Raw genomic sequence first — 26,669 nt, 5'->3', positions numbered from 1 at the left:
ATCTACTGGTATAAACTGGTGGATGAGAGGGAAAGTTCTTGGATTGCGAAGAGAGGCTTTTGGTTGCTTTGTTGGTTGATGTTCGATGTTTTTTCTCTACTAGAGGTCTATATACTCCATCGGATCCTGCTCCCGAGCCCATAACCTCGATACCCCAAACTTTCACGACGCTTATCCGTAGCGGACTCCGGCACTCTCGCACCAGCGTTAGCAGTTAATCCAACCTGCCCCGCACAGCTGCCCAGCAGCGGACTTTCACCAACTGTGTTGGTAAGCAAGAGGTCTCTCGCTAAAACGCTTACCTCAGCTTAGACCAAGGAATTGATGCCCCCTGTTTGTTTTCGGATAATTGAACATTCGCTAAACTATTTTTGAACAGAGGGTCAATTCCTGGTCTGAGACTTTAGCATATTTTGTTAAGCTTATCGGCCGACTTTGTATGGTAGGTAACGTAAGTGACAGAGTTATGACGGCGATAGGGTTATGACGGTCGGCTACTACCGCCTTCCTAGTTGGGCTTACGGTTTGGAACACCAAAATACTGCCCCCTTCAGCGACCGCGACAGTGATATGCACGACCAGCTTCCACTCCCCCCTTTGGCGAGCGCTCCAAATTTTTAAATTCAGTATGTGTATCCAATCTCATACAAGTAAAAGAAAGAGAAAGGGGAATGTTTATTAAGGAAGTATATGTCAGGCAAGTTCTAAGCTAATTCTCCTGGCTAACCAGAATAATTCTCTAAGGCATAGTCCTTGCGCGTAGCCACAACCGTTTAGTGGCGACCAAGCGAGATTAGATGAGGAGCGCTCGTCAAAAGGGGGTGGAAGCTGGCCGTGCACATCACTGTCGCGGCCGCTGAAGGGGCAGTATTTTGGTGTTCTAAACCGTAAGCCCAACTAGGAAGGCGGTAGTAGCCGACCGTCATAACCCTATCGCCGTCATAACTCTGTCACTTACGTTAGTCATTGACTTTAAGGAAATTGATCTATCCTCCTACAATATCTACGCCCTTAAAAACAGCACTAAATTTATCAGTAGTACCTGCTATATAATCGATTAATATGTTAGCCCTAACTACGCCCATGCCGTTGAGTAGAAAGCGCCGCCGAATAGTTGATAGTCCGCGATCGAACGGCCTGCCCCTACTATAAATATAACGCCAATCGACCCTCTAAGGTCTATACCGACTCTAATAGATACATCCGCTGAGCGGATACTAAGGCCTCCTGCTAAAGAGGCTAAGATCCGTATTATTGCGGAGCATTTGTAGGACTAGCGGTGGTCTTTTGCCCGGCTGTGTGTGGAATAGTTGGAATTGCGCGTGGAGTTGTGGCCCAAGCTCAACCAATTAAACCTACTTGTTATGGGCGGCCAGGAATTCTGCCGCAACACCAATTGGTAGTGGGGTTTTTAATGTTCTTGAGGTCACGCACGGGCCACATCTGCACGGCTGACGAGGGTTGATAACCTTAATAATGCGTTTTTGAACTTCGAGCGAATTGATTACTTGCCTAAGCAATTACTGGAATATAAAAATTACTTCTTCTAAAAGCCTATATTCTAGTATATAATCGATTAACTTTTAAAAATGATGTCGCATGTTGTAGTTAAATAATTTGAATATCCGCACCGTCCGCAGCGCTGATATTGATGATAGGTTCTACAAATCGTGACAAACAGGCTCAGACGTGATTTTGGCGGTGCGTCCATAAAGGGTTTGGCTAGCGCAGTGGGCCAATAGAATATCCGCGCCAACCAAAATCACGTCTGAGCTGGCTGAGGTAACTAATACGCGGCATTTCCCGTTTCCGGGTTCGGACACGCTAAGGACTGCTTAATCCTGCAGGAACAGGACGTTGCGATAGGTCCTGCGTTGAGAGAGGGAGGCTTTGCACGCTTCACCGCAATCAAGTCTGACGGACATGAAGGACGTTGATTACGGCGCGGAGATACGTGCTCACAGGGCTGGGAATGACACGCTAAAAATACGAGATGTCAAAGGTGGGAGGCTCGTCCATACGGAAGCTGTTGCCAAGACCGCTAACAAGAAACAAACGTCCGTCAGAAACTCGTCGCATCCAAAGCAAGTGGTAAAACCCAGGAACAAGAGAAAGAGTCTAATAAGAGAAATAAACCCCTTCGCTATCTCATCAAGCGCAGCTGGGGCCCAAAAAAAATAAAATCAGGGTGAATCAACAGCATTAAATCCACCCATCTCGCTCCCCTCCCTTCTCCCACTTCCACCTTTTCATACTCTTCTTCCTCCCAAACTGATACTGCCTCTCCCTCGCCTCCTCTAGCCTCGCCTTAAAGCTGCTCTCTCCACCCAGCGCCAGCGCACCCAACTCCATATCCTCCCGGACCCCCGCCTCGCGAAACCCCAACGCGTTGCCCGCGCCGCGAGCGGACCGAGTTACCCTGCCGCAGCGTCGCGCCGCTGCAGTTCGTCTCATCGCTCCTCACATGCCTGAGCCTGCGCTTCAGCTCGGCCGCATCCTCGCCCAGCAGCACGCGGCCCTTGCGGTTCGACGGTGGGGTGTGGTAGTCGAAGCTGCTGTAGACGCGGCGCAGCGGGTGCTTGCGTGGCGAGCAGTGGAGCATGTCAGCAAGCTCATGCAGGTCGTCGGCGTGGGCGCGCATGCGCTCCAGCGACTGCATGCGCGGTGCGGCGAAGGCGCGACCCTGGACCGAGGGACGTCGGCCCAAGGCGCGAGGGCGAGCGTGCGCGCGGGAAGGACTTGTGCGCGCGCTTTTCTTCGATGGCGGCGGCGACTTAGGCGGCGGAGTTGGTGACTACGTCGAGGGAGTTCTGAGGGTGTCAGTGCGGGAGTGCAGGTTTCAGCGTGTTTCAGCGCGGCAGGCTTACCATGTGGATGAGGACGATGGGGAGTTGGACGGTGACGAGTTTTCGTGGAGGGGTGAGTGGCTGGGATTGGAGGGTGGTAAGTGGGACTTACGAATGGGCGCTGCTAACAATTACTGAGGAAGTATCGGACTTCGAAGTATTTACCTGCCAAGACGTTAGGTCAAGAGTCTGTAACATTGAAGGCCAGAGGTTGAACCTACCGCATTTAATAGTGGCGTGTCCAAGAGGAAGCTCTAGATCGCAAGTCCGGAGATGAGTTGTGTGAGCAGCGACTCCGTTCCAGCCTGCTGCACCTTGCTTGACAGTAGTTTTGCTGAGGATTGAGCGTTCATTACTGTCAAAAATGCGTGCCTGGCTAGCTGACTTTTCCATCGTTGATGCTGCAGCCTGTAAAGATTCTGTTTAGTAATGATAGAAGGTTTTCCATGACCTGTATGATGACGGACGTGCTTATAGCATAATATATCCCTTTCCAGCTGCAGTTCGATCTTCTTAATAGTTTTACGACTGCTATTCACAATGTGCATGTCGACATATATACTTGTTCCGCTGACCCAGACCTGCCGATGTAGCCCTGCCGTGACCCTTATGACTTCGATGCCTGCATCTCGGGTTCTCATATATTCGTCCGACGCCGTGAGGGGACTAGGCTGTGGCATTAAGGCCTTTTCAGCTGTTTTAACTATGTTGTAGGGTGGTGGGTTTTCCAAGCCGATGATCTCGGTGGCTAAGTCCAAAAAGACCGATTTCCTTGACCCAGTCATCTCTTCTAAACCGATAAGATCCACTGAAATGCTCGCAATGTCTAGGGTTCTCTTGTGCCGTATTCTGTTAGCATCGTCGATACTGATTTGAGCTGTCTTCGATGCTTCCCCTTCCCACGAAGAGCCCAGCAGCGAGTTCTAATTCAAGGTCCACCCGAGGAGGCGGTGGTGGCGGCACGGGAGGTAGAACTCTGGGTCGTGACGCACTTCGTGCTCCAGGCTGTGATGAGGAGCATCGAGGGACGTTCGAGCGTGGAATACTGTAGATGCTCGAATATGTGTTGTTGGCAGGACTGGGGGGTGACGGAGTCGCAGAGTGTTGACCTCTACTATCTGAGATTCTGTTTTCTGTCCTTTTGGGCCGGGCCTCTATTATCAGCCAAATGACTGTCTACACTTGGACGACGGTTGGAAGCGACTGAGCGACTTCGAGAAAGTGAAGGCTTGCAGGCGGTATTCTCAGGAGGTAGCTTACGAGGTGCAACCTCAACTAGACTAGGCTCTGTGAGTTCTCGAATATCTGACAATGGACGTGTTTTGGTAGCCCAAGGAGGAAGCCCCGCAATCACCCAAGCCAGCCATTCAGCAATGGTAAATTCCCGATTGCGTTATTGACCATATTTTCGCGAGCTGGAATCGCGGGCGGTTGGGAGATTCGAGGCGGGTCATTGACACTTTCACTAAATGAACTCGAAGCGGGAGGCGGCCGTTTGCCTGGTGGTGGAACAAACCCTTACCGATTCAGTATCTGATCCGTGATTTCGCAGAGGGCCATGGAATTCATACCGCTGGCTTGTCTCCTGCTGGAGGGTAGGACGTCAAAGTCAACGCCACGTACGACCGGATGAGCAGTTAACTGGCGCAGCAAAAGTTAGAGCTCGTCTGGCTTTTGTGATGCAGGGTTGGTTACTGCTGGAAACAGTGAAAAAGCCATATGCAACTAACGAATTGTTTGATATTATGGCCTGTAGACGGTTTGTGGGAGTCGCTTGGGGATGACAGAAAATGCGAATGAATCGTGAAGACCTAGGCACTGGGTAGGAGATGAACCCTGGGAGACTGAGACCCGAGGGCATCGCAATTGCTGGAAAGCACGAATGATAAGGAACTTTGCTAATCGAGCAACACTCTTTCTCACTCATGTGGAAACAGCTATCGTGAAGATTGATTTTGCACTACGGAGCCTACAGTTGAGGGTGGTTGCTTGGAATTACTCTCTAGATGAGCTGATTGCAGAGTATAGATAGAAAGACGCGGATTGCTCGCAGCTCACTTTGTGATGGTAACATTTAGGTCGCTGAGGCAAGCATGTCTTGGGTGTTGTAGCTACCTAATTTTTTGTGGTGTCTTGGAACTGTCCGCATCTGTCTTTGTCACAATCACTACAGGGGTTGACGATCTCACTCAGCTCACTCGATTCTTCGGTCACGATGGTATACTGCGTACCAGCAAGACTAGTTGAGTAACAGTTTCTTTCGGGACGGAGAAAATCGGAGAAGAGAAGTAGAGCCAGGAAAAGTGCCTACTGAGTGGGCTAGTTTGCCAAGTGAGAGGTTCGCTCTACCTAGGTAATTTCATCGTGCTTGACCGAGCCTTTCCGATCGGGCCTTCGAAACAATTGTTTCACGGGGAAATTTCTTCCGAAAGTAGCCTTGACAAGGGAGAGAAACAAGCGGTTAGGTTTGAAACGGGATAATGAATGGGGGATATGAGCGGGTGAAGGCTTTGCAGCCAGGCGTTTGAATTTGGAATTGTTGATACCTCAGCACCTGCTCGGAGAGATGGATGTCATTGTACGCTCTGATCCCGTCATCATGGTGCAAGTTTCCACCAACCTTAATTCACCGCGGAGTGCTCCAGTGGCGTGCTTGGAACTTGTGTCTTGGTTACCTTTGATGAGTGCACGTTTGCGCAGAGTTTCGGGGTGCAGAGTGCGGATGAGGTAGACAGGCAGACGGGGCAGCGAAGAGAGTGAGGGAAATATCCATGGCATTTAAGTGAGCGCTATATGCAGACTTGCTCAGCCCTATGAGATGTTTCGAGAAGCTGGGCTGAGAGGTTTTTGGCCCAGCGACTCCACTCTCACCGTTGTTGTACGATGGTCTACGCGTCAAACTACTCCGCTCGCCCGTTTCTAACGTTTCAGAGCCGATACGCGGGGGTTTCCGAGACAGGTTTGGCATTTTTGCTTTTCTGAAGGTGGAGGCTTCCCCAGAGGGCAGACCGCATCCAATCTAGTTCCAATGCTGAGAATCAGAGAACCGGCCGAATCAAATGACATCACTTTTTTTTTCTTTTTGTTTTATCGGATATCGCAGTCTCACAATGGCGACTACTGAAGTGAAATATATTCTGAAGTATTTCGGCGAGGCTCGGTAGAGATAGGCAGAGCCCGCAGAAGAAGGCAGGCCGCACGGCTGGCAGTGCCATGGNGATCCGGAGAATGCATTCATGCAAGTCTTGGGTGGCGCCGTCTTTGCGCCGTCTTTGCTCCATGCAGCAAGACAATCCAGGCACCCCCAGCACCGGCCAGCACAGTGACCAGGGTGGCAGCTGACCTTCGGTAGCACTCGCCTGTTTGGTCGGCGCTGTTCGGCTCTTCGTAGGTCTAGAGCGGAGACGACACCGCAACCGCTGAGCTTGTACGGCCACCAATGCAACGTGCTGGAGCGTGAGAAAAGTCTCTGATGGGCGTGAAAATTTTCGCTGCGGCCCCCTCATCTGCGCTCATGCTGGTGGCCGCCTCCTCTGCCTGTCATTTGCTAGCAGCTGCCTCCGTGACTGACTGATGCCCTGGGACAACTCACTGGGGGCGTCTCTCGCTTCAAAGGCTTGCACGGCGGGATCTGGAGGTCAGGCCGGATGAAAAGGACCGCCGTGTTTGAAATCTCCAGCACTTCCACCCCTTCCTGAACGTTTTCTGTTTCCATTAGCCAACGGCTTACCTCACGCAATCCCTCGTCCACCCAGCGACACACGTTTCTCTGCGAGGTTATCGTCCATTATCAAAATCCTACACAAACACTTTGGGGCCTTCCTCCCGGCCTCCTGGGACTGTCTTGAACGCGCGCTTAGCCCTCTTCCGAGCGTCTGTCGTCGTCTGTCGTTGTCCTTGGCGGTTCTGTGTCCTCTGATAGAGGGGTACAGAGGGGTACCTTGCAGATGGGAGATTGTAGCGTAACAGATATGACCGCCGTGGGCAAGAATGAGCCCTCGCGCGATGGTTCGACGAGCTCTATCGCATCGTCGCCCGAGCCAGAGGCCGAGACTTATACCCAGGAGCACCCGCAGACTCAGAAGCGCAAGGGCGGCCGTAAACCAGTGAGCTCAACCACCCTGCCCCTTTGCTGCAAAAGCCAGTCGCCATGTCTAAACTCCCGCTAACCAAGCGCCGTAAGATATATGCCACCTCAGAGGAGAGAAAGCAGCGGAACAGGCAAGCCCAGGCTGCCTTCCGCGAGCGCCGCACTGAGTACATCAAGCAATTGGAGAGTACTATCAAGCACCATGAGGAGACGCTGCAGAATCTGCAGCAGAGTCACCGCAGTGCCGCCGACGAATGTCTGATGCTTAGGTACAAAAACTCGCTACTCGAGAGGATTCTGCTAGAGAAAGGTGCGCATCTCCGCCGTCTGCACACCAGCAGTAATGCAATTGCTAATCTTTTGAAGGCATCGATGTCCAGGCCGAGCTTCGTGCAAAGACTGGTAGTCCCAATCCGGGCCCGACTCGGACGCCTACCTCTGCGAATACCTCTCCTAACCAACCGCCAATGCAACGCGCAATAATGAATAGACACCAGCAGGCACGACGGTCAATTGGAGTACCGCCAAAGGCAGAAGGTGTGCATGGTTTGCCACTGATTCAACCTGAGGGTGTCCTTCCAAACCGTTCACCACTATCGCAGCCCACCCCCAGCTCTCACGTTTCTTCCCCGTCCACAACCGCGACGAGATCCCCCAACTTCCTCCCTCAGAGTGGCACATCCGTCTCACCGAACTTCGGCCCAGTAGCCCAACAACAGCACTTGCGACCGCAGCAGCCGTCTAGGTCACAGTATACACCGCTAATGGCCCCTCAGCGGCCTTCGATTATAACGAACTATCCCTCTTCGAGTGGAATGTCGAGCGCATCTACAGTTGGTAGTGGAGCAGGAAGTGCGTTGACGGGCAGTACAAGCGGCGGTCCGTCCGCATACTACCCCTCACCATTTCAGAGTCATATGGATCAACTCGGCAAGCTGTCCCGCCCCCTCCTTTCCCTGCTTAGGCATAGAGCTATGTTCGTCCTAGATTGATTCCGTGAGTACAGAGCAGGAATACGACGAGCAAGCCGACATGCTTGAAGACCAAGATCCCAGCGATCAATCAGCTGGTCCCGGCCCGTTCCCGCAAACGTTCTCGCCGCCGTCACAGATGCAACCGCAACCGCAACCCCAACCGCAATCGCAACCGCAGCCGCAACCGATGCAGCCGCCGATGCCGAATTCTGGACAGAATCCGCCGTTCCCGTCCCCCGCGACCCTCCAGCCCGCCGACGGGAATGGTGCAGGCGCCGTATTCGGTACCATGAACCACCTCTTCGACCCTTACGACCCGATGCTCGACGCAGATCCGTTCGGTTTGTCCGCGAGCATGCACTTCCCGACCCAATTCTCGTACGAGACGCGGTAAGGATTGTTTTTAAAGATTTCTTGGCACGAGGCCAATTGTTAAATATGGCTTGATGAGTCACGAGATTTCTTGCTGTTTAGCGGGCGTTTGGGTTCTCGGTCATATCAAGGAGTTGTCCTTGAAGGCGCAAATGGAAGAAGATGCCCTGAAAATGGCTGGCTTGGCATCTGATGGAAGATGGAGGCTATTGGTCTTTGATTTATCAAAAGTTTCGCAACCCTCACAACTCTCACAAGGAATGAGACGGTTGATTTCTCGAAGGTGGCTTGTCCTGGTGATGGCTCGCTATCATTGCTACATTCCTACGGTACTACGTAATTGCTAGAGCATAGTCTGAACAAGAATTGCAGGCTGCTTTGCTGTACATACCATAGATGAATTTAAATAGACGCCAGTAGTGACTCAATCTTGAGCGCGGAAGCAGTCAACTAAAGTGTCTTGGGTTGCATGCAAGTGATGTGTTCATGCAATGTTTTTGATAAAAAAATTTCTCCGAGTGGGAGGGTGTTGGTGTGTGCAGCGATTAGAAGCGCCTCATGAGGCTATTTCTGCGAGATGGTCAAATGGAGCCAAAATAGCTCACGATTCTCAGTTCGCATGGTGATATGTTAGGTTCCCCAGGGTGTGTTTCGTGACATGGCACTGACACCAGCAGCTTTCTGCCGCTGTCCCTTTATCCATGGTCACTAGTCGCGTTTGCGTTTTCGGCCTACTGTAAGCGACCTCGACTCGTCCACAAACGATTTTCATCACCAGGGCATCAACCTCACCTCAACCGCCATCCTACTACATACTCCGCCAGTAGTCGAGAGAGCCTCGGTCCTATCACTGTAGGATCCGCTCTCGAATTCTTTTCTCCTATTCACCCAAATTGCGCGACTAGAGGGAAGAGCGCGGAAGGCGCTTGAACTCCATTAACGATGTCAGGCATCGCATCAAAGGTTAGTCAAATCGCCCATCGACCTACCACTTTATCTGCCGTAACAGAGTCTTAATGGCATCTGCAATCAGAATTCAGAGGTGTCTTTACTGACTCTGCTCATCGTAGAACCTTTTCGAGCTCCTAGGTATGCTGCTCAATTGACGGCCTCAATAGCACAACTTCCATCTCACATACTTTCCTTAGGCAATGATCCCGAGCTCGATCCCGACAGAGAGCCTGAACCCCCAACTAAGGCTATTGACAAGCCCGCCGCGCGAGCTGGCAAGCGTAACGCTCCTGCTGAAGCCCCTGTACGGGATGCTGGCCGGGGAGGTCGGGGCGGCCATCGTGATGGATTCAGCGGTAATGAGGGAGGTACGTTAAGCTGTCACAGCTCATCTCTGTCTAATCGACAGACTGCCATTGCTACTCCTGCTAGTCTATCTTGTAATGATACCAACACACAGTTCGCTAACAACCTCGGTTCGCAGCATTCCGGGATCGAGGTGCTGGCAGCAACCAGAATCGCAGCCGGCCCGCTGGAGGTACGTGGAGCTCCCATATTGACGGGAGCATCACATTTTGACAGATTGCAGATGCCAACGACTCTGGTTACCGTGGTCGCGGCAGAGGTGGACGAGGAGGACGTGGTCGTGGCGCCCCTGGTGACCGTCACAGCCGAACTGGCATAGCGTAAGGTTGCTCATCCACTCTCATCTTGGCAACGCTAACTTGTTCTCTAGCGACCACGAGAAGCAAGCTGCTCATGGCTGGGGTGGACAGACCGGCGGTGAAGAATGGGCTGATGAGAAGGCCGGCGAGACTATTGCCAAGGACGAAGAGAAGGCCGAGGGATTCGTGCCTGAGGCTGACGAAGCAGCACCCGCCGGCGAGGAAGGCTTCAAGCCGGAAGTCACAGGCGAAGACGCCGAAGCCGAGCCCGAAGACAAGACCAAGTCATACGCGGCTTACCTCGCCGAACAAGCTGAGAGGAACCTCAACCTCGGAGCCCCCGAAGCGCGCCGGCCCAACGAAGGCGGCAGCAAGAAGTTCCCCGAAGGCAAGGCCATCACGCGCGAGGAGGAAGAAGACGCATACATTGCGGGCACAGGCGGCAAGCCCAAGCGCGAGCGCCAGCGCAAGGAGAAGACGCTCGTCGAACTCGACGACTCACGCCTGCACAAGGAGCCGCGCGACTCGTACCGCGGCGGACGCGGCGGGCGTAGCCGCGGCGAGGGCGGCTTCCGTGGTGACCGTGGCGATCGTGGCGACCGTGGCGACCGTGGCGACCGTGGCGAGAGTCGTGGACGGGGCGGACGAGGCGGTCGTGGAGGAGAGCACCGTGGCGGCGAGTACCGCGGCCGTAGCGGGCGCGGCGGTTCATCCATCACGCCCAACGTCTCCGACACAGCTGCATTCCCCAGCCTGGGCTCATAGGGTCTGCTCACAGCAGCCGACTCTTTCGCTGGCAATCTGACGGCAAACCTCCACTCATCCGTCAGTCCAGCTGAAAACAAAAATGGTCGAAAAAGCGGCGAATCCGGTCAAAAGTCTGGTGGAGATACTTTTACTTTTCCCTCTATTGTTTCCATCGAATAATTTTTTCTTGGGGTCTCAGGCAAAGCAGACACGGAAGAAAGCGAGTTATGTAGTAGGGTGGGAGAATAAATATTTGCCTTCTTAGTTTTTTGATCACCAACCCGTTCTTCCTCCTAAACCACCTGTTTCCTTGTGTCCCCTTTTTTGAACCTACTTCCTTTTCTTTTTCTCTCTCGAACCTTTTCTCTAAATCTGCGTGTGTGTACTCTGGAGGTCGGTGCTAAATGCATGTTCATGTCCATAAAGCTGCCGAAATTACTAGTTGTGCCCCCCCTTTTTGGTGTTATTGATAACGGTGGCGGTGGAAGTGGTGTGCTCGTAAACTGAACTGCTGCTGGACTGGGGATGGAGAAAATTAAAACGCTAAATAGGAAATGGAACGATATCTTATTTCTCATGATCTTGATTTGGGCGGTCGTAGGCGCCAGACATGCTTAGATGGACGATGGTTCCTTTTGGCTGGAACTAGCCGACATATCCATATCCATATCCAGGTCTATAGCGGTATGATGGCGTAGCGCGGTGTTACTCCAGCGCGGTCAGGAATCGCATCAGCAAAAGACTTAGCTCACGGGATCCCTCCGAAATCCAGGGACGAAGGAAACGGCTTGTGATTCCACGCAACCCCGTTTAGCACGCTACATTGAAATATAAACCCAGGAACCCGCAATGCCAGCAGACCTCCCAGCACGTCACGCCCTCACTGCACTAGTCTCCGAACGGCGTTGTTGAAATATTTATTCTGCTACGTATCCTCTTCCCTAGCCTTAGATCCCCTCCGCACTCCGCACCTCTCTCTCAGCCCCATCAGCACTATCCCAAGCAGAGCTTGCACGCGGCCCGCTCCACCGCAGCCTCACCATATCCAATCTCATTCCATCCCACGAACCAAAAAAGGCAGCGGTCTATAAATCTACTATAAAACCGGCGCAGCCAATGCTGAAAAAAAACGCTCGAATGCGCAAATGCGGCTCTAGCCCCGAAACGCCGCGCTCAAGCCCAAGTAAGTTCCGGAAAAAACCGGACGGACAGACAGATCCGAACGCCCACCCATACCACCTTTGTCTCGAAAAAAAGCACCATCGGGACCGGCTCTCTTCCCCCACCCGCTACCCCTTCATCGTCTTCAAGAAGCCATCGAGGTCGAACTCCTCTTCGTACTGCCGCTCGTCCCACAGCTCGCCCAGCTCGTCCAGGAAGCCCTTCTTGCCCTTCTCGCGCAGCTCACCCGTGGCGTCGACGGCGTCCTCCTCGGTGATGTCGCCGGCTTGGGGTGGCGGCGGCGGCGGCGCGTCCGACGACTCGGACGAGATGTTGAACAGGTCCAGGATCTGGTCCGTCTCCATGGTGTTGAGGCCCGCGTTCTGCTGGTTGACCACCGTGGATGCGACGTCGATTTTGAAGCGTTGGAGACTGGGGGAAGTGGTTAGCAGGGGTGATATGGATAGGGGGAGGGGGAGGGGTAAAAGTGACGTACCTTAGGATCTTCTCCTCCAACGTCCCTCTCGTCACTATGCGGTACACGTTCACGACCTTCTTCTGCCCGATGCGATGCGCGCGGTCCATGGCCTGGATGTCCTTCTGCGGGTTCCAGTCGTGCTCGACGAAGATGACCGTGTCGGCGCCCGTCAGGTTGAGCCCCAGCCCGCCCACCGACGTCGTCAGCAGGAGCACGTCGTACGACGGGTCCGAGTTGAACTTGTTCACAATGTCCTGCCGCCGCGACGCCTCGACGGATCCGTCCAGCCGCATGTATTGTACCGACGGTAGTAGCTTTTGCAGCACCTCGGTTTGCACCATGTCCAGCATCTCCTTCATCTGACAGAAGATCAGCGCACGGTGCTGCGACACGGCCTCGGGGAGGTCGCTGGCGACGGTGGCGCCGTTGCTGTTGCCGTTGCCGTTGCCGGGTGATGGCAGCGTGCCGATGCCGCAGTCGACGAGCAGGTCGCGCAGGGCGGTGAGCTTGGGGGCGTGCGCTGGGTCGCGCAACGAGGTATGCTGTTTCGCGAGATACGCTTGCGTCGCTTCGTACTGCTTGTGGCCGGGCTTCATGACGAGCGCGGGCGAGTTGCACAGCTTGCGCATGTACTGCAGGGCCTGGAAGATGTGCTGCTTGCTCTCGCGGTCGTTGCCGGCGGCCTTTTCGGCAAGGGAACGGCCCTCTTTCTTGGTGAAGTCTTCGAAGAGCTTGCGTTGCAGCTCCGAGAGGTCGCAGTAGTAATTTTGGAGGATCTTGGGAGGAAGATCGTCGAGGACTTCTTCTTTGAGCCGCCGAAGGAGGAAGGGCAGCACTTGCTTGTGTAGTGCTTCGATAGCTAGTGCGCCGGCCTCTTGCTCCTTGGAGCTAGACTTGGAGAAGCGGCTCGCAGCAATAGGTTTGGCGAAACGGTCTTGGAATACCTTTTCGGTGCCGAGGAACCCGGGCATGAGGAAGTCGAAGAGTGACCAGAGTTCAAGGACGTTGTTTTGGATAGGGGTACCGGACAGTATTAGTCGGTGATTCGATGCGAGCTGCTTGACAGCGATAGTGGTCTTAGCTTTGGCGTTCTTGATGAGATGGCCTTCATCCAATACGCAGTAATTCCAGCTTATCGGAGCAAGAACATCGATATCGTTGCGGGAGATGTCGTAAGAAGTGATAACAATATCCACTTTGTCCAGCTGCGGTTTGCGCTTAGATCGCTCAGCAGGAGGCCCAACATAGGCGACCGAGGTAAGGAAGGGGGCGAATTGGCGGATTTCTTGCTGCCAATGTCCGGAGAGAGTAGGAGGGCAGACAATGAGAGAGGGCAAACGTCGGACATCGGGCGCTCCTGTCTTTGCGAACTCTTCAGATCGTATGTGATGATCGCTAGCAACGATGCATAGGGTCTGTAAAGTCTTTCCGAGACCCATGTCGTCGCAAAGAATGCCGTGGAGATGGTAGCGATTGAGGAAAGCGAGCCAGTTGACACCTTCTTGTTGGTATGAGCGGAGAGTTGCCTTAATGGCGACAGGGATTTCGAACGGCTCGACCTTACGGGCATCAAGCATCTGCGCGATGAATTGACGTTCTCGATCCCGGCCCTTGAGTAGTTCCGCTGATAATCCAGGAGGATCAGGTATGCCGGCTTCAAGAGGCACAAGCTTGACGAGAGTTGCAAAACTGGTAGTGGCTAACAGGCGGACATCATTATCTGAATCGCTCATCCGGCCAAGAACAGGGACAATCAAGAAGATGACGTAAGGAAGAATGCCATCGTCCATGACATGGATGAGATGATAGATGCATTCGATAGCTCCTTGTCGACAATGAACGTCTACAGGATTGCTGATGGAAGGAAGGACCTTTTCGACTAGCATAGTAATGCCCTCGACAGTCATGACACTGCAGATAGTAGCGAAGCATTTAGCTGCAGCGTAACGAAGCACGTATAGTCGGGATTGGAGGGCCTTAGTAATAAGTGGGAGAAGACCCTTGACGAAAGGAAGGATATCTGGATGAAACTTGCCAACCAAAGCTCGCAAGGTTGATAGACCATCGACAACCTCCTGCCCTGGTGTAGTTTCCGGATTTGTGATATCAGCTGGTAGAGAATCGCCTGTAAAAGTTCGCTGGATAGGCCGCCTAATTAATTCCCCGAGAATAGGAATCTTCTGGAAGAGCTGACTTCCAAATCTTTCTACTAATTGCTCTAGAGCCTCCCGTGCTCCACGCTTGGTGATGCGAGCCGCTTTGGCCTCCTGCTCGAATTTTGCTGCATCCGGATGATCTCGTATATCCTCTTCCTTCTTGAGGGACAGAATCCCAGTCTCGATCTCGGCATTTGAAAAGAACTCTGGTGTTTCAGCTGTCTCCATGCAATAGAATTTGACGAGGTTTCCAATGACTTTGTTGACGATGGTGGTTCTGCCGGAAGTCACCAGGAAGTCAATCAACCCAGCTACTGCGGCTGCGGAGCGTTTTTGTAGTTCGTAGTTGTCCTCTCTCTTGACACTATCCATCATCGCCTTGATCGTCAACGCTGGCTTCTTCGGAGCATTGTTGAGAGCGACCAGGGCGCCTGCAGCAGCTGCCTTGATGCGAATGTCTCGTTGCTCTTTAGTGTCTTTGGCTTCCTGGATAGATGTTTGCACCTCCATTCTCGTAGCCTCTAAGGATTTGATAGAAAGTAGTCGTTGAGCGGGTGTCATGGCCTTCTTCAGCTTCTCGAAATGGACTTCGATAATCTTCTCACCATCTGCGATTGAGAAAGCGTACTGGCTCGCAGAAGGATCACCTTGCACAACGACTGCAATTGATGGTAAGCTTGAGCTGGGCACATGGCCTTCCCGGAAGACACTAAGGAGCGCTGTGCATTGCGTGCGGACAACTTGAAGTTTAGGGACTAGGTCCTCATAGGCTGGTGGGCGTTCCCCTTCCACGAGCGGAAGAAGCGCTCCGGCGAAATACAGGGCAAGGTCGTCTACGGTCTCTATTGCCTTTGCATATTCTTCGATGATCATAGCCGTAGTTAATTGTGTGCTTGAATTACTACAACCCAAGTGTGGTACGATACGATGCCGGAACGTCTGTCGTCGTGAATCCACAGGCCATGAGGCTATCGCTTTGCCGAGCGCTTGAGCGGCATATATCTTTGAGCGTATCATAACATCAACGCCGACGAGATCAATATCGCCATTCATCATGTGTCCATCTATATTATGGGATGGAGATGCTGGAGGAGCCATGTCTTCTTTCTTGAAATGCGACTTTCGCCGCTTCTTCAGCGCAGGTTCTCCTCCAGCGGGCGGTGAGGGTTTGCGAGCTGCTTGAGGGTGAGTCGGAGGACCGAAGACTTGTCCTGAAGGTCGGATTAAGAGTGAGTATTCCATCGGTATAGGATGACGCGGGACACCAATGGGTGTCAGTGTTAGAGGGATTACAGCATCCATGTGCGGTCCAAAGTGCATGGCGAATTCATTGACCTCGCGGCCTTCTCTGTCACGACGATGCACTAGGGACTCCACTAGGGCGTTCCAGACCTGTAGCGAAAGTTTGAGAACGCGTTCGTCCCGTTCCAGAAGTATGTTCTGATATACCAATCGGAGAGCTTTGCCGTTAACCCAGCCATCGGTGCCTTCTCCTTCAATATTGAGGAAAGTTAGCAAAGCCCGAAGGACAGCAGTCCTGACGGTTGTGATGGTGTGGCGAAGGAAGGGGAAGAGGCGAGGCACAAGCTCAACGAAAGATTGTGATGGATCGTCCTTGGCATTCTCCTTCATAGCGCTGAGGACCTCCGGGAAGCTGCAAAGCTTCGCCAGGAGATCCATAACGTAGCCAGTACTCGCGCTGAGATCATCTTGGAGATTTGACAGACACTCCCAAACTTTGTTTATGAGGGCCTTAAGAGCCATTGGGCGAAGATCGACGAATTCTTTGGCCACAGGCACGAGAGTTGCAGCGCTGACTGCTCGTACATCGTCATCGTAATCTGCAAGGCCTTTCATGACAGCGGCGAGGACACCATTCATGAGGTTAGGATCCTTAAGAAGGATGTCGTCCCGCACGGCCACCAGGTACCGCATGCCAATCATACCTCCATGGCAGACCTGCCAAACACGCTTGTCCGAGAAATCTTGCTGCATAACCAAGCGGTACAGGATTCCAAAGACAGCGGTGACGTTCTGATGAGACAAGTACTGCAGCACAGCACCAATAGTCTGTCCAGCGGTTTCTCGAATGGGGGCAACTACGTTGTCAGAGATGTAGTCACCGAACCGATCGAGCATGAAAACGCAGCATATGCGACAGGCAAGGTCGTTTAGCCATCGTTGGTTGAGGATATCGTTTTGAGCCCGAGTTTTGCCTTTAAGACGTCCTGCGCCAGCGCCGTGGACGCGGATGACCTCTCGGAGACCCATGGCGGCACCGTGCCTTATCTCCCAGTTGTGGTCGAATAGATCAACCATGAGGATTTCGCATAACCGGTCGTACGGCCACTCCAGACCGCTCTCTTCAGCCTCTGTCTGGAACGTCGATTTCTCAGGTAAGGGTGCGCCCTTGAATTCTTTGACGAGCTTGCTATCATCATCGCTACCCTTTCGCTCAAGCGAGAAGTAGTCTCCAACGCTTTCTTCGCTGTTCTCCTGCTTCGGCTCTAGCTTAACAGGATGTGGTTGCGAGGTAGCCGGGGTTTGTGGATGGTCGACTTGAGAGTTTGATCGCCGTGGTCCCAAGTCAACTATCTGGACCTTGTTGGCTCGGTTCTGGACGTCCTTCTTGGCTTTGCGCTTGAGCATGTTGAGTTGTCGCTTGCTGAGACCGGCGCCGGCACCATTTTTCTCATCAGTAGGAGTGCTGACCATGGAGTCATAGGGTGACTGCACCGGATAGCCGGTCCCTGAGGAGATGCCGTCTGTTCTGGGGACCGAAGTGTCGAGCCGATGCATGCTAGGTGTCTGTGCTCCCGGGGTTTGTGCAACGATGTCGTTCTCTGTCATCAGGTCTTCCTCGATGTATTCTCCGCCAAGACCAAGGCGGGCAGTCAAGCTCTTCTTCTGATGAGCCAGTCGCTCCGCAGGATCCATAGCGGCGAGCTTGAAGTCGTACTCTTTGCCGGCGCTGCCAAGAAGCGTCTTACCATATCGTAGAATGGATGATATGTCAAGAGTCTTGAGGTCGAGTTGATCATCGGAAATAGGGAGATCTCTTTCAATCTCAACATTCTCTTCTTTGATGAAGGAACCGTTACTCGCGTTGGCGGGTCCATGACCGTTGCTCCTTGATTTGATGGGATCATCTTCCGCGTTAGGATCAAACTTCTCGGCATTGCTAGCAATGCCGCCAACAGCCTTCGCAGCGGCGATCCGAGTCTCCCAACTTTTGGAGCGAAGATATGGGATAACCCTGGTCAGCAAGTTAAATAATTCATCGGGATGTTGTTTTTGCACATCAGCAAGCTGATCGGCAGCGGTGTTCCGAATAAGCGCAGTGCTTCCAGTTTCAAGAAGTCTGTATCACATTAGATATTTTACGGATATGGGAGTAGCGATAACAGAAAGAAGGAATATCTTACGTTACTAAGCGATCGAGTCTTGTGCCACTGTGGGCACGTGATGTCAGCGGGTTGCCATCCAGAGTTTGGGTTGTGCGTACCTGCTAGCCATAGTGGTCTATGTGGAACAGGGAAAGTCGACCGCGTGCAACTTGGCGGGTTAATTATAAATTATGGAATAAGAGGTGAGTGTAGGGACCAAGCGCACGAAATCCATTCATGAGGGATTCATAGAAAACTGGAATTAATATGTCGTGTCAGGCGAGTTTCTGGTGACTGATTGTCTGGTGGTGATGGGGGGGGGCACGTGAGGAAGCGTGGGTTGTTGCAAGGCGAGGCTTGAAAATGTGGATGGCACACCAATTAGTCCGGAGAAGTGCGGCCGGCCAGGTATTTGCTGAATTTAAATATCTCCTTCAACCTCCCTGAGACGCCTGGCCCGTGCACCGCGCTAAGCCATCAGGGGTCTGCCTTCGAAAATTCAATCACCACCTTGCGCGACCAACCAGTGGGAACTATGACCAACTACGCCTGTCATGGCCCCAGCCCAAGCCTGTCTGTGCTATTATGAGAGATATTTGCGACAAAAATCGCGATAAAAATTCAGGGCAAATATTGCGAGATTCCTTAAAACAAACCTGCCTTTCTCAACTCTCTCTGAGCGCATCATCGCTTCCCCCATCGCGTCTCCCAGCGCCGTCCTATCATGACAAGTGTCCTGTGGCGCCTTCTAATTTGCCCTCGCCGCTTGCCTTGCCGCTTCCCGAAATAGCTACCTGCCGTAACTCCTACCACTTTGACATCATTTGATCGCGATAGCAATTTTCCATACAGTCCACCGACTCGGTGAAGCTTCAAGACACTCGGTCGCATCTGCGAAGAATACCCAGGGCGAACAGGACCCCTCTCAGCTCGCAGCCTGGTATACAAAAACTGACACGTCAGCTGAGCGCGAGAGCGACCGGCCGTAGGTACTTTTGCAAGGCAGCAGCTCACAAGGCTGAGGGCAAGGTGGGCAAGGTAGGCAGGATATGCAAGGTAGACAAGGTAGACGCTGCTCGGCCTGTCGAGGATGTCGTTTGGCATGCTTTTCTGGGTTCTGGTTCTGGTTCAGCTTCTGGTTTCAGCTTCAGCATCAGCAAAGTTGATCTCCAAATGCAGCTGCAGATCGCAGAGGCCTTCCGGTGACTTCCGCGCTTCTGATCCACTCGGTTCAGGTTTGGCGCTCTCGCTAGACTCGCTACACATTTTTTGTGCAAAATCTTTAAATTCTTTTTGCTTTAACGTTAGCTCCCGTCGATCCACGCATCGAACCTATGCCTGTTTCGTCATCAAACGCAGCAAGTTTTCTACTTCCTTTTCTTAATGCTAACCCGAAGTGTTTTCTCTATACAGGCCACTTCAACGTCAGCTATTCCATCTACTCTGCCCGCGCCGTGCGACTTCGGAAGTAACTCCTCTGTACCACATGAGCCGTCCCGTCGCACCTCGCTGGAATCCTAGACTTATCCTCGGCAAGAATGTCATTCAAAACGTTACTTATTCCGTGTTAGGAATATAGCTCGCCAGTCGGCTATTCTCTGGCCGCATTAAAGAGTGGCATGCCTGTTCTAACTGTTTTCCACAAAATCTCAAACGCACCCTGCACCGATTCATCAGACTTGTCAGCCCTCATCTAAATGTCCAACTTGCCGTCGCACACCACCTATCGCGAACAAACTCTCATCTAAGCTACTAAGAACAAATCGGCTACTCAAAGAACAACCTCTGCTGAGCGCATCTATTGACCTTCTGTCTTTACACCCATTACAAGCCTAACCATCTAGTATATACAGATCTAAAACCCTTCGCTCTCTTTCATCATCACCCTCTTCCACCTTCGCTATATTCAAAAATCACCCTATTTCGCCTCCTCTCTATCCCCACCCTTCGCCCACTCCCTCAGCACATTCTTCTTGACCTTCCCAGTACTCGTCTTCGGTAGTTCGTCCACCACCTCAACCTCCCGCGGCACCATGAACTTGCTAATCTCGCTCTTATGCTTGGCCCAATCAATGACATCCTCGCCCTTGAGAGAGCGTCCTGGTTTCACGGTAATGAATGCCTTTGGCCGTTCGCCCCAGTGCGAGTCGGGCACCGCAACAACGCCGGCTTCGAGAATGTCCGGATGAGTCGCTAGCATCGATTCGAGCGCGACGGAGGAGATGTTTTCGCCGCCTAGAGGGGAGTCAGTATCGCCTTCTAGTCAGATCCCTGTGCCTCCCTCCCCCTCTCCCCCTCTCTTCCCCTCTCCTTCTGTCTGTCTGTCCGTCTGTCTGTCTGTCTCTCGTCTCCTAGACTAGCCATAGGGTTCGGCACGCAGCGGCTCAACCCTCTCCCATCCCTCAAAACCTAACCACAGATGAAAACCCACAACCACTCACCACTAATTATGATATCCTTGGCACGATCCAGAATCTGAATCGCTCCATCCGGATGCCACACGGCCAAATCTCCCGAATGACTCACGCCGCCCGCCCACAGCTTCCTCGTCGCCTCGGGATCCTTATAGTAGCCTTTAGCACAAATATTCCCACTGAACACAATCTCGCCGATTTCGACTCCGTTCTTCTCCACGTCCACCAGCATGCCCTCGGCCTGCTCGGTTCGGATGACGCGCGCCGGCAAGCTGGTCACGAATCCGTGGCCCTGCCGCGCCATCTTGGCGTACTTCTCCTTCGCGGGCAGGGACTCCCACGCCGGCATGTGGTAGCCCTTGGTAATCGGGCCGTACGTCTCCGTCAGGCCGTACACGTGCACCGGGTGCAGGTTCAGCGCGGTCATAGTCTCGAACAGGTGGGCGGTCGGCGGGGATGCCGCGACGGTGACGCGGACGGGCTGCGGCAGCGGCTCGGCCTCCGGCGCCGCGCACAGCAGCGTGTTGACCGTCGGCGCCGCGTTGAAGTGCGTGATGCCCTGCTCCTTCAGCAGCCGCCAGATGGCCGCGTAGTCGATCTTGCGCAGGCAGTAGTGCGTCCCGCGCACTGCCGTGATGGACCAGGGGAACGTCCACCCCGTCGCGTGGAACATGGGCAGCGTCCACAGGTACTTGCACCGCCCAGAGTGGTAGTTCAGCCCGCTTTCGATAATGTTGGCGAGCGCGGCGAGGTACGCCCCGCGGTGCGTGCACTCGACGCCCTTGGGCCGCGCTGTCGTGCCACTGGTGTAGGCGAGCGCGAGCACGTCTTCCTCGTTCTGGGCTTGCGCCGAGAGCCCCGCCCAGCCGTGGTTGCCGGTTGCTTGGTCGTGGCGTAGGCCCTCGAGGACGGCGTCGTCGAAAGGGCCGCTGAGCTCGCCTTCGGTAGCGTCGGTGTCGGTGTCCAGGATGATGGGCACGTCGGGCTTGCTCTGGCGGTAGCCGTCTAGCAAGGCTTGGAACTCGTTGTCGACAATTATGATGTCGGCTTCGGCGTGCGTGAAGATGTACGCGATGTCGTCTTTCTTGAGCCGGTAGTTCACCGCTGGAAGTAGGGGCATTAGCACGACTCCTGGAATGCCCAATACTCCCACTGTGCCCAATATGCCCGGAACTTAGAGCCTGGGCCTGTGTCCAGGGCGTAGATATTGAGAGGTTTGCTACGCACCCACACTCACAGCACCCGCGGCTGCAATCCCAAATAAGCTCTCCAGAAACGCCGGCGTGTTCGGGCACAGAATCCCCACGCGCTTGTATCCATGTTTCTTTAGGTAGTACGCTAGTCCACGTGCTCGGTCTGCCGTCTCGGCGTACGAGCGATTCAGGATCTTGTTGTTCGCTGTTATGTGGTAGACAGCTATTGCCTGCCATTCCCATCCAAAAAAGTCAGGTCATAGTTTCAATCTCCGCAAAACCATTGCCATACAATGAAACTACATCAATAGCACCCCAGCTGTAAGGTAGAGAAAGCGGTGACAGAAGAATGAAAGAAGCTGGCAACGCACATCTGGCTCTATCTCCGCCGCACGGGGGAGGAACTGTGTCGGCGAGAGCGTGTGGAAGTTATGGCGATGACTATACTCCTCTGTAGCCTGTCCTGGAATAAAATGCGCCGCAAACCTCTGCAAACGAGACTTCGCACCCGACATTGTGTCCTTCTCTCAGTCCTCTCAGTATCTCTGAATTCCCTATCTCTTCGCAGCGCTGCAAACCAGAATCGCCAATGCTGAGGATGCAGTCAGCCGGAGACTGCTGACGCTGGAGGGTAGGAGAGCTGCTGCGGCTTTCAGCGGCTGCGGTTGCAGGCGGAATTGCGCTGGATGTGCGGGAGGGATTGTGTGCGAATCTGGGCAAAGATGAGGAGCATGGGGGTGACGTTCGATCTGGGCCAAGCCGAAGTCGTGCGGCTGGGCAACGGCACGCTCCACCGGCCCGTGTTGGGATCGCCGGGTCGCGATGTGTGCGGGTGGACTATGGTGGATTATGGTGGATTCAAGTGAGGGTCTTTGATTAAAGGGCAGAGGTGCAGCAGAAGGGGACAAATAGTCTAATTTAACTTTCAAGACCTTATCCCGCCAGGTTCATTCGAAAACGACCGCGTACTGACAATATCAGACATTGTTGCAGCTCCGAGTTTTTTATTTTCAATTGTTCTAGCCATGACCGAGCAATAAAAGAAGTGACCGACCCTTGAGAAGAAGATACCCATATACTCAGGAGCAATTGCATTCCAGTCATATGCCCTTTTCCACAGGAAACACTTCCCACAAGCCGAAGACAATATAGAGGCGTATAGGTTTGAACGTTCCATGTAACCCATGCTACGGCGCCGACCCATGTCAACAACCCACTGAATACCAACCATGCCGCCCGTCAACGTCTAGTATCCATACTCGGCAAGCTGTGACTGCGTCTTCTTGTCCACCGTTGCGTTCTTCTGAGCCTCCGCGAGCTGCCTCCGCACCGCCTTCTTGCGCTCGTAGTATGCGGCACCCTTGACTTTTCTCCTCTCCTCCAGTCTGTGAATAAACCATTAGCATTGTGGCCCCGCCCATCGGAGACAGTGTCCTGATCTATAACGCACCTAGCAACAACATCCTGGTACTTCCAGCCGAACTCATGACCCAGACGTCCGACTGTGCAGTACTTGCGGCCAGGCTTCAACCTTAACACCCTCAGAGCTTGAGGCACAACCACGCGCTTCTTGTGGTCATATGGTGGCGGGATACCCTCGAAAGTCTTCAGGCGCTCCATTGCTGCAGCTCCGCGAGCGGTCTTGTGAGGAATCATGCCACGAACGGTTCGCCAGAACATTTTAGAAGGTGCACGGAAGTGAAAGGGGCCTTGTCAATTCAGTTAGCTTGGATTCGGCATCTTGAATTGATCATCGAATTTTGGGAGGTTGTGTGCGGAGGGGAAAGATGATCTCACCTCCTCGGGTAGGATTGAAACGAGTCTGCTTGCGCAGGAAAGCCTGGTACTTCACTACAATTCCGCTCTTGTTAGCCCTTCATTCAACGAATCCCATATAATCCAAAATCTCAAGCCGAGAAGGGGAGTCATATCCAATCCATCAATAATCCCAGGAAGACGCCAGTGATAATAGGAGATGCTTTAATTGTCTCTCTTCTAGCGGACAGAGGATTTGACGGATGTTTATTGGCATTGACTCCCCAGCCCGGCCCTGCACAATCTGTGGGTAGGAGAACATACGCTTCGCGCGGAAGAACTCTCCAGAAATGTTGAGGGCTTCACATCGGACAACTACAATCTTCTGGCCATTGAGCAGCTGCTTGGCGACGGTACTGGCCAGGCGACCGAGAAGATGTCCCTTGCCATCGATAACAATCTAGAGATAGAGGAAAGACATTAGTATGAGAGCACCGAAGAGCAGCAATATCCAGCTGGTGTGTAAATTGGGAGACATACGACTGGCTCAAAGGTCGACATCCTGCTCGAATCCTGGGGTATTTGGTGGGTTAGTAGCAGGTGGTGGTAGTTTGTCGCCGCTGAGATGGGTCGTGTTGCGAATTGTGCTGCCAAGTGTGCGAGCGACGGCTCAATTAAGCGAATCCGATTTCAGTTTAGCGCGCCAAATTTCACACAGGACGTCAACATCTGGCCAAGCATAACCACAGCCCCTTCCAACATCTATCGCCCTTTTGTCTTTCAAATTTGGTTATGCTAGATTTATAAGGCTGTATAGCGACATTCAACATTGGTGCTAGAATGTATGCCTCCTCATATGGAGGTGACCTGCGCACAATCACCTCTGCGGCATTTTCACCAAAAGAACAACTACACATAACTATCCTGTAGAGCTTGCAGAGATCAAATTCGTCAGTCAGGCTTACTGCACTCGAGACTGTCTTCAGTCCCAGCCTTTCTCTTACTCGGGCCTCTCCTTTGGCTAGCTCACTCTAGTTTGCTTTCTCATACTACTCCTCAAGCTTCTTCCGTACGTCGGGTCCATTTTTGTCAAGCGAGGTGAACTCTTTCGCAAACGCACCATTAAGTATCCTCTCTTCTGCAACACATTTGAATTCCTTCCGGATGTCTGCTGTATCTACCACCATGATGTACTAGCTGTCGGTGAAGCCAGCAGTTTTCTCAAACACTTCAGCCTAATAATGATGAGTCAGCACCTATATACGGATTTACTCTGGATTTGGGAACTAGAACTACTGGCTCCTTACTCAACCACAACTTATGCACCAGCGCCTCATCAGAGCACCCTAAACTCTTCAAAATAGCATACACCTCTGTAAATGTCGCTATCAAGGACGGCCAAAGCGCTTGCTCAGCAAACAGATCCATCAGTGTCTCATCTCTAGCCGAGCACTCAATCACACCGCCCTTTGTAGCGCCAGTTCCCCTGCACAGTGCCAGCGCAACTTCCCGAGCCTTGCCCATCTCATCTTGCTCTACGGACGAAGCATGGAAAACCCTGACCACTTTCGTACCGATCATCCGCGGGGCGACCAAGACGGTGTCGTTCAAGGGAGCGACATTGGGGTACTTGTAAAAAACATCGTAGCCACTGGCAACAACTATGCAAGCTATCTCTTTGAGAGTGAGCGCAAGGGATTCGTCGAAGAATTTGGGTGGACCTTAACACGTTTAACTTTTTTGGGTATTTCAACAGAGACGGTGGAACTACCTGATCCGGAACAAGCAGAAAGAGAATATCCGCTTCCGCTGCGGCAGTCGCCCGGCCAGACGTGAATCCGAAGCTATCTTCTTCGGCCTTGGAGGAGTAGGAGTCTTTGTTGTTTGCAATGATGATCCTTGGTACAGGAGAGACTTTCTCAGTTTTGAACGTATCACGCTGAATGCCTTGCCAGTAATTAGCTCCGTCTAACGTGGTGGAGCTTAGCATGTAGAAATGAATAAGCAGTGCAGCAGCATCTCTATGCTGTCCGGCACCTACAAGATTTAATGCTTGAGCACGTCCTTGGTTGCCCGATGAACACAATAGTCTTATCCCTAAGGGCCTCAAGCGGACAATCCTTATCGTAGAATAGCCGGGCAGGCACTACAGTAACAGATAAAATCCATAAATTGATTGAAAGCTCTTTCAAAGATGCGGTCTGATGAAAATGGAATTATTAATCCTAGAACTCCACTCTCCAGCACTTTCACCGAACCACCCAGTTCACCTCTTTATACACTCTTCGCCGGCTAACACTCCCACATCCAGAAACTAACATGCTATCTAGCGGGTTATGTTTACAGCGAACCTGATAGTGTGGGGTACTGCGGGGTTCAGCCCTATGCCGGTGATCCAGTTTTGCCAGCGATGATTTCCAAGGCGGGTCTGGGCGAAAGAACTTCAACCGCACCACATTCCTTCTCATAGATTTCCTTAATTACTTCATCATCAATTTAATTGGTTGTTTTATAGGAGGCTCTAACCTCTGAGCGATTTGGGGCTATTGTTAGGATGAAAAGACGGTCCCCAAGACCTCTGTTGGTGGAAGTATCCTTTCCTCCGTTGTCGTTGATACAGATGAATGCTAAGAAGGCGCAGTTGCATTGCAGCAGGGGCCGAGCAAGTGTCAACGATAATGCACTCTCTCAACCCAGTGCATCGCACAGTTCCAGGGACCCCCGTTCTGATTCGGGGTTTAACCTGTGATTGGCTAGTGATCAAATCCATCTAGAAATCATTGGATATAGGGCTTGAACCTAAGACTCCAGCGGCACAGCTTATCGACTGTCAATCCATATGTTCATAATCGGCCTATGTCCTGAACTTTTCTGAATAGCATACCAAACCGCGAAACTTGGCCCCGGGGCACCAGCAAATATGGAATTAAGCGTGAAGGAACGCGCAAAATTGCTTGAGCAACAGTCAAACCGCGTTTCGTTCCCCTGCTCCCGCCCAAGTCCTCGGAGACCTTTGGTACCCAAAAGCAGAGCCATTTCGACACCGCATTTTGATGGCAGGGAAGCAAAACAAGACTTATTTGGATCAGAGTCGCACAGCAGTGCGACGGCGCTAAAGAACGCTAAAAGCCTGCTGCCTGTACCTCCACAGCATTGAGCGCCGACGGCTGCAAAATTCCAAGGCCAAACCGCCCCCGCCAGTACCAGGCAAGCCGAACAATATTCAGCAGAAACTGAACGAACTTCAACTGGTGAAAACGCCACGCTGGTCTCCGCCAGGAACTACCAGAACCGAAAGCACGAACGCTGTGCGGCCTGTAGACGAAGAGATCTAATCGTCACCGCTAGCGATGATGAAAGGTATGATGTGGATCATGCTCCACCTGAACACCTATGGCGAGACGAGGAGACGCCGCCGCCTGCGGAAGATGAGCCCCGAGACGCTCTAATTCAAGTCACGCAGCAAGTTTCTACCTTCTCG

General features: G+C 52.8%; 8 protein-coding genes across 8 annotated transcripts; 3 read left to right on the top strand and 5 right to left on the bottom strand.

The window, feature by feature from the left end:
- Positions 1-2,202: 2,202 nt before the first annotated feature.
- On the bottom strand, positions 2,203-3,526 carry K441DRAFT_686276 (uncharacterized protein; the record flags this gene model as incomplete). Its single annotated transcript, XM_067651977.1, has 7 exons — positions 2,203-2,370; positions 2,465-2,683; positions 2,799-2,810; positions 2,868-2,927; positions 2,998-3,011; positions 3,068-3,254; positions 3,314-3,526. The coding sequence occupies 7 exons, from the start codon at positions 3,524-3,526 to the stop codon at positions 2,203-2,205; spliced, it is 873 nt and encodes a 290-aa protein (XP_067505410.1).
- A 3,291-nt stretch (positions 3,527-6,817) lies between these two features.
- K441DRAFT_553997 (uncharacterized protein) lies at positions 6,818-8,304 on the top strand (the record flags this gene model as incomplete). The annotated part of the gene is made up of 4 exons (XM_067643208.1): positions 6,818-6,952; positions 7,030-7,246; positions 7,303-7,912; positions 7,938-8,304. The coding sequence occupies 4 exons, from the start codon at positions 6,818-6,820 to the stop codon at positions 8,302-8,304; spliced, it is 1,329 nt and encodes a 442-aa protein (XP_067505409.1).
- Positions 8,305-9,018: 714 nt separating this feature from the next.
- K441DRAFT_608453 (uncharacterized protein) lies at positions 9,019-10,663 on the top strand (the record flags this gene model as incomplete). The annotated part of the gene is made up of 7 exons (XM_067645470.1): positions 9,019-9,245; positions 9,353-9,371; positions 9,431-9,601; positions 9,718-9,771; positions 9,823-9,919; positions 9,970-10,084; positions 10,133-10,663. Exons 1-7 carry the CDS (start codon positions 9,225-9,227, stop codon positions 10,661-10,663), a joined length of 1,008 nt encoding a protein of 335 aa, XP_067505408.1. The 5' UTR covers positions 9,019-9,224.
- Positions 10,627-11,130, top strand: K441DRAFT_657899 (uncharacterized protein). Its single transcript, XM_067648260.1, has one exon. The coding sequence runs from the start codon at positions 10,746-10,748 to the stop codon at positions 10,908-10,910; it is 165 nt and encodes a 54-aa protein (XP_067505407.1). The 5' UTR covers positions 10,627-10,745; the 3' UTR covers positions 10,911-11,130.
- A 532-nt stretch (positions 11,131-11,662) lies between these two features.
- On the bottom strand, positions 11,663-18,205 carry K441DRAFT_657898 (uncharacterized protein). Its single transcript, XM_067648259.1, has 4 exons — positions 17,946-18,205; positions 17,866-17,892; positions 12,303-17,801; positions 11,663-12,238 (listed from the first exon to the last, which is right to left on the bottom strand). Exons 1-4 carry the CDS (start codon positions 17,954-17,956, stop codon positions 11,935-11,937), a joined length of 5,841 nt encoding a protein of 1,946 aa, XP_067505406.1. The 5' UTR covers positions 17,957-18,205; the 3' UTR covers positions 11,663-11,934.
- Positions 18,206-18,431: 226 nt separating this feature from the next.
- Positions 18,432-18,972, bottom strand: K441DRAFT_657896 (uncharacterized protein). Its single transcript, XM_067648258.1, has one exon. It carries the CDS (start codon positions 18,928-18,930, stop codon positions 18,511-18,513), a length of 420 nt encoding a protein of 139 aa, XP_067505405.1. The 5' UTR covers positions 18,931-18,972; the 3' UTR covers positions 18,432-18,510.
- Positions 18,973-19,357: 385 nt separating this feature from the next.
- K441DRAFT_704730 (AMP dependent synthetase and ligase) lies at positions 19,358-23,750 on the bottom strand (the record flags this gene model as incomplete). The annotated part of the gene is made up of 9 exons (XM_067653548.1): positions 19,358-20,061; positions 20,268-21,344; positions 21,468-21,663; positions 21,805-21,837; positions 22,725-22,818; positions 22,884-23,142; positions 23,231-23,284; positions 23,513-23,648; positions 23,729-23,750. Coding segments are annotated over 9 exons (2,188 nt in total), but the record flags the coding sequence as incomplete, so codon positions are not given.
- Positions 23,751-24,409: 659 nt separating this feature from the next.
- Positions 24,410-25,307, bottom strand: K441DRAFT_62039 (uncharacterized protein). The gene has a single exon (XM_067645925.1). The coding sequence runs from the start codon at positions 25,176-25,178 to the stop codon at positions 24,714-24,716; it is 465 nt and encodes a 154-aa protein (XP_067505403.1). The 5' UTR covers positions 25,179-25,307; the 3' UTR covers positions 24,410-24,713.
- Positions 25,308-26,669: the final 1,362 nt, after the last annotated feature.

The sequence above is a fragment of the Cenococcum geophilum genome, assembly GCF_001692895.1.
Source record: "Cenococcum geophilum 1.58 unplaced genomic scaffold K441scaffold_15, whole genome shotgun sequence".
NCBI lineage: Eukaryota > Fungi > Ascomycota > Dothideomycetes > Gloniales > Gloniaceae > Cenococcum > Cenococcum geophilum.
This window is presented reverse-complemented; position numbering and strand designations above follow the sequence as displayed.

What these genes read in the sequence shown, in the direction of transcription:
- K441DRAFT_657896 (XM_067648258.1), bottom strand. Translation starts at nt 18,930, where the DNA reads ATGCCAAACGACATCCTCGACAGGCCGAGCAGCGTCTACCTTGTCTAC.
- K441DRAFT_62039 (XM_067645925.1), bottom strand. Translation starts at nt 25,178, where the DNA reads ATGCTAAGCTCCACCACGTTAGACGGAGCTAATTACTGGCAAGGCATT.
- K441DRAFT_657899 (XM_067648260.1), top strand. Translation starts at nt 10,746, where the DNA reads ATGGTCGAAAAAGCGGCGAATCCGGTCAAAAGTCTGGTGGAGATACTT.
- K441DRAFT_657898 (XM_067648259.1), bottom strand. An exon ending in AGACTCGATCGCTTAGTAAC is followed by an intron (nt 17,802 to 17,865) that starts GTAAGATATTCC and finishes AATGTGATACAG; the next exon opens with ACTTCTTGAAACTGGAAGCA. An exon ending in TTGGAGGAGAAGATCCTAAG is followed by an intron (nt 12,239 to 12,302) that starts GTACGTCACTTT and finishes CACTTCCCCCAG; the next exon opens with TCTCCAACGCTTCAAAATCG.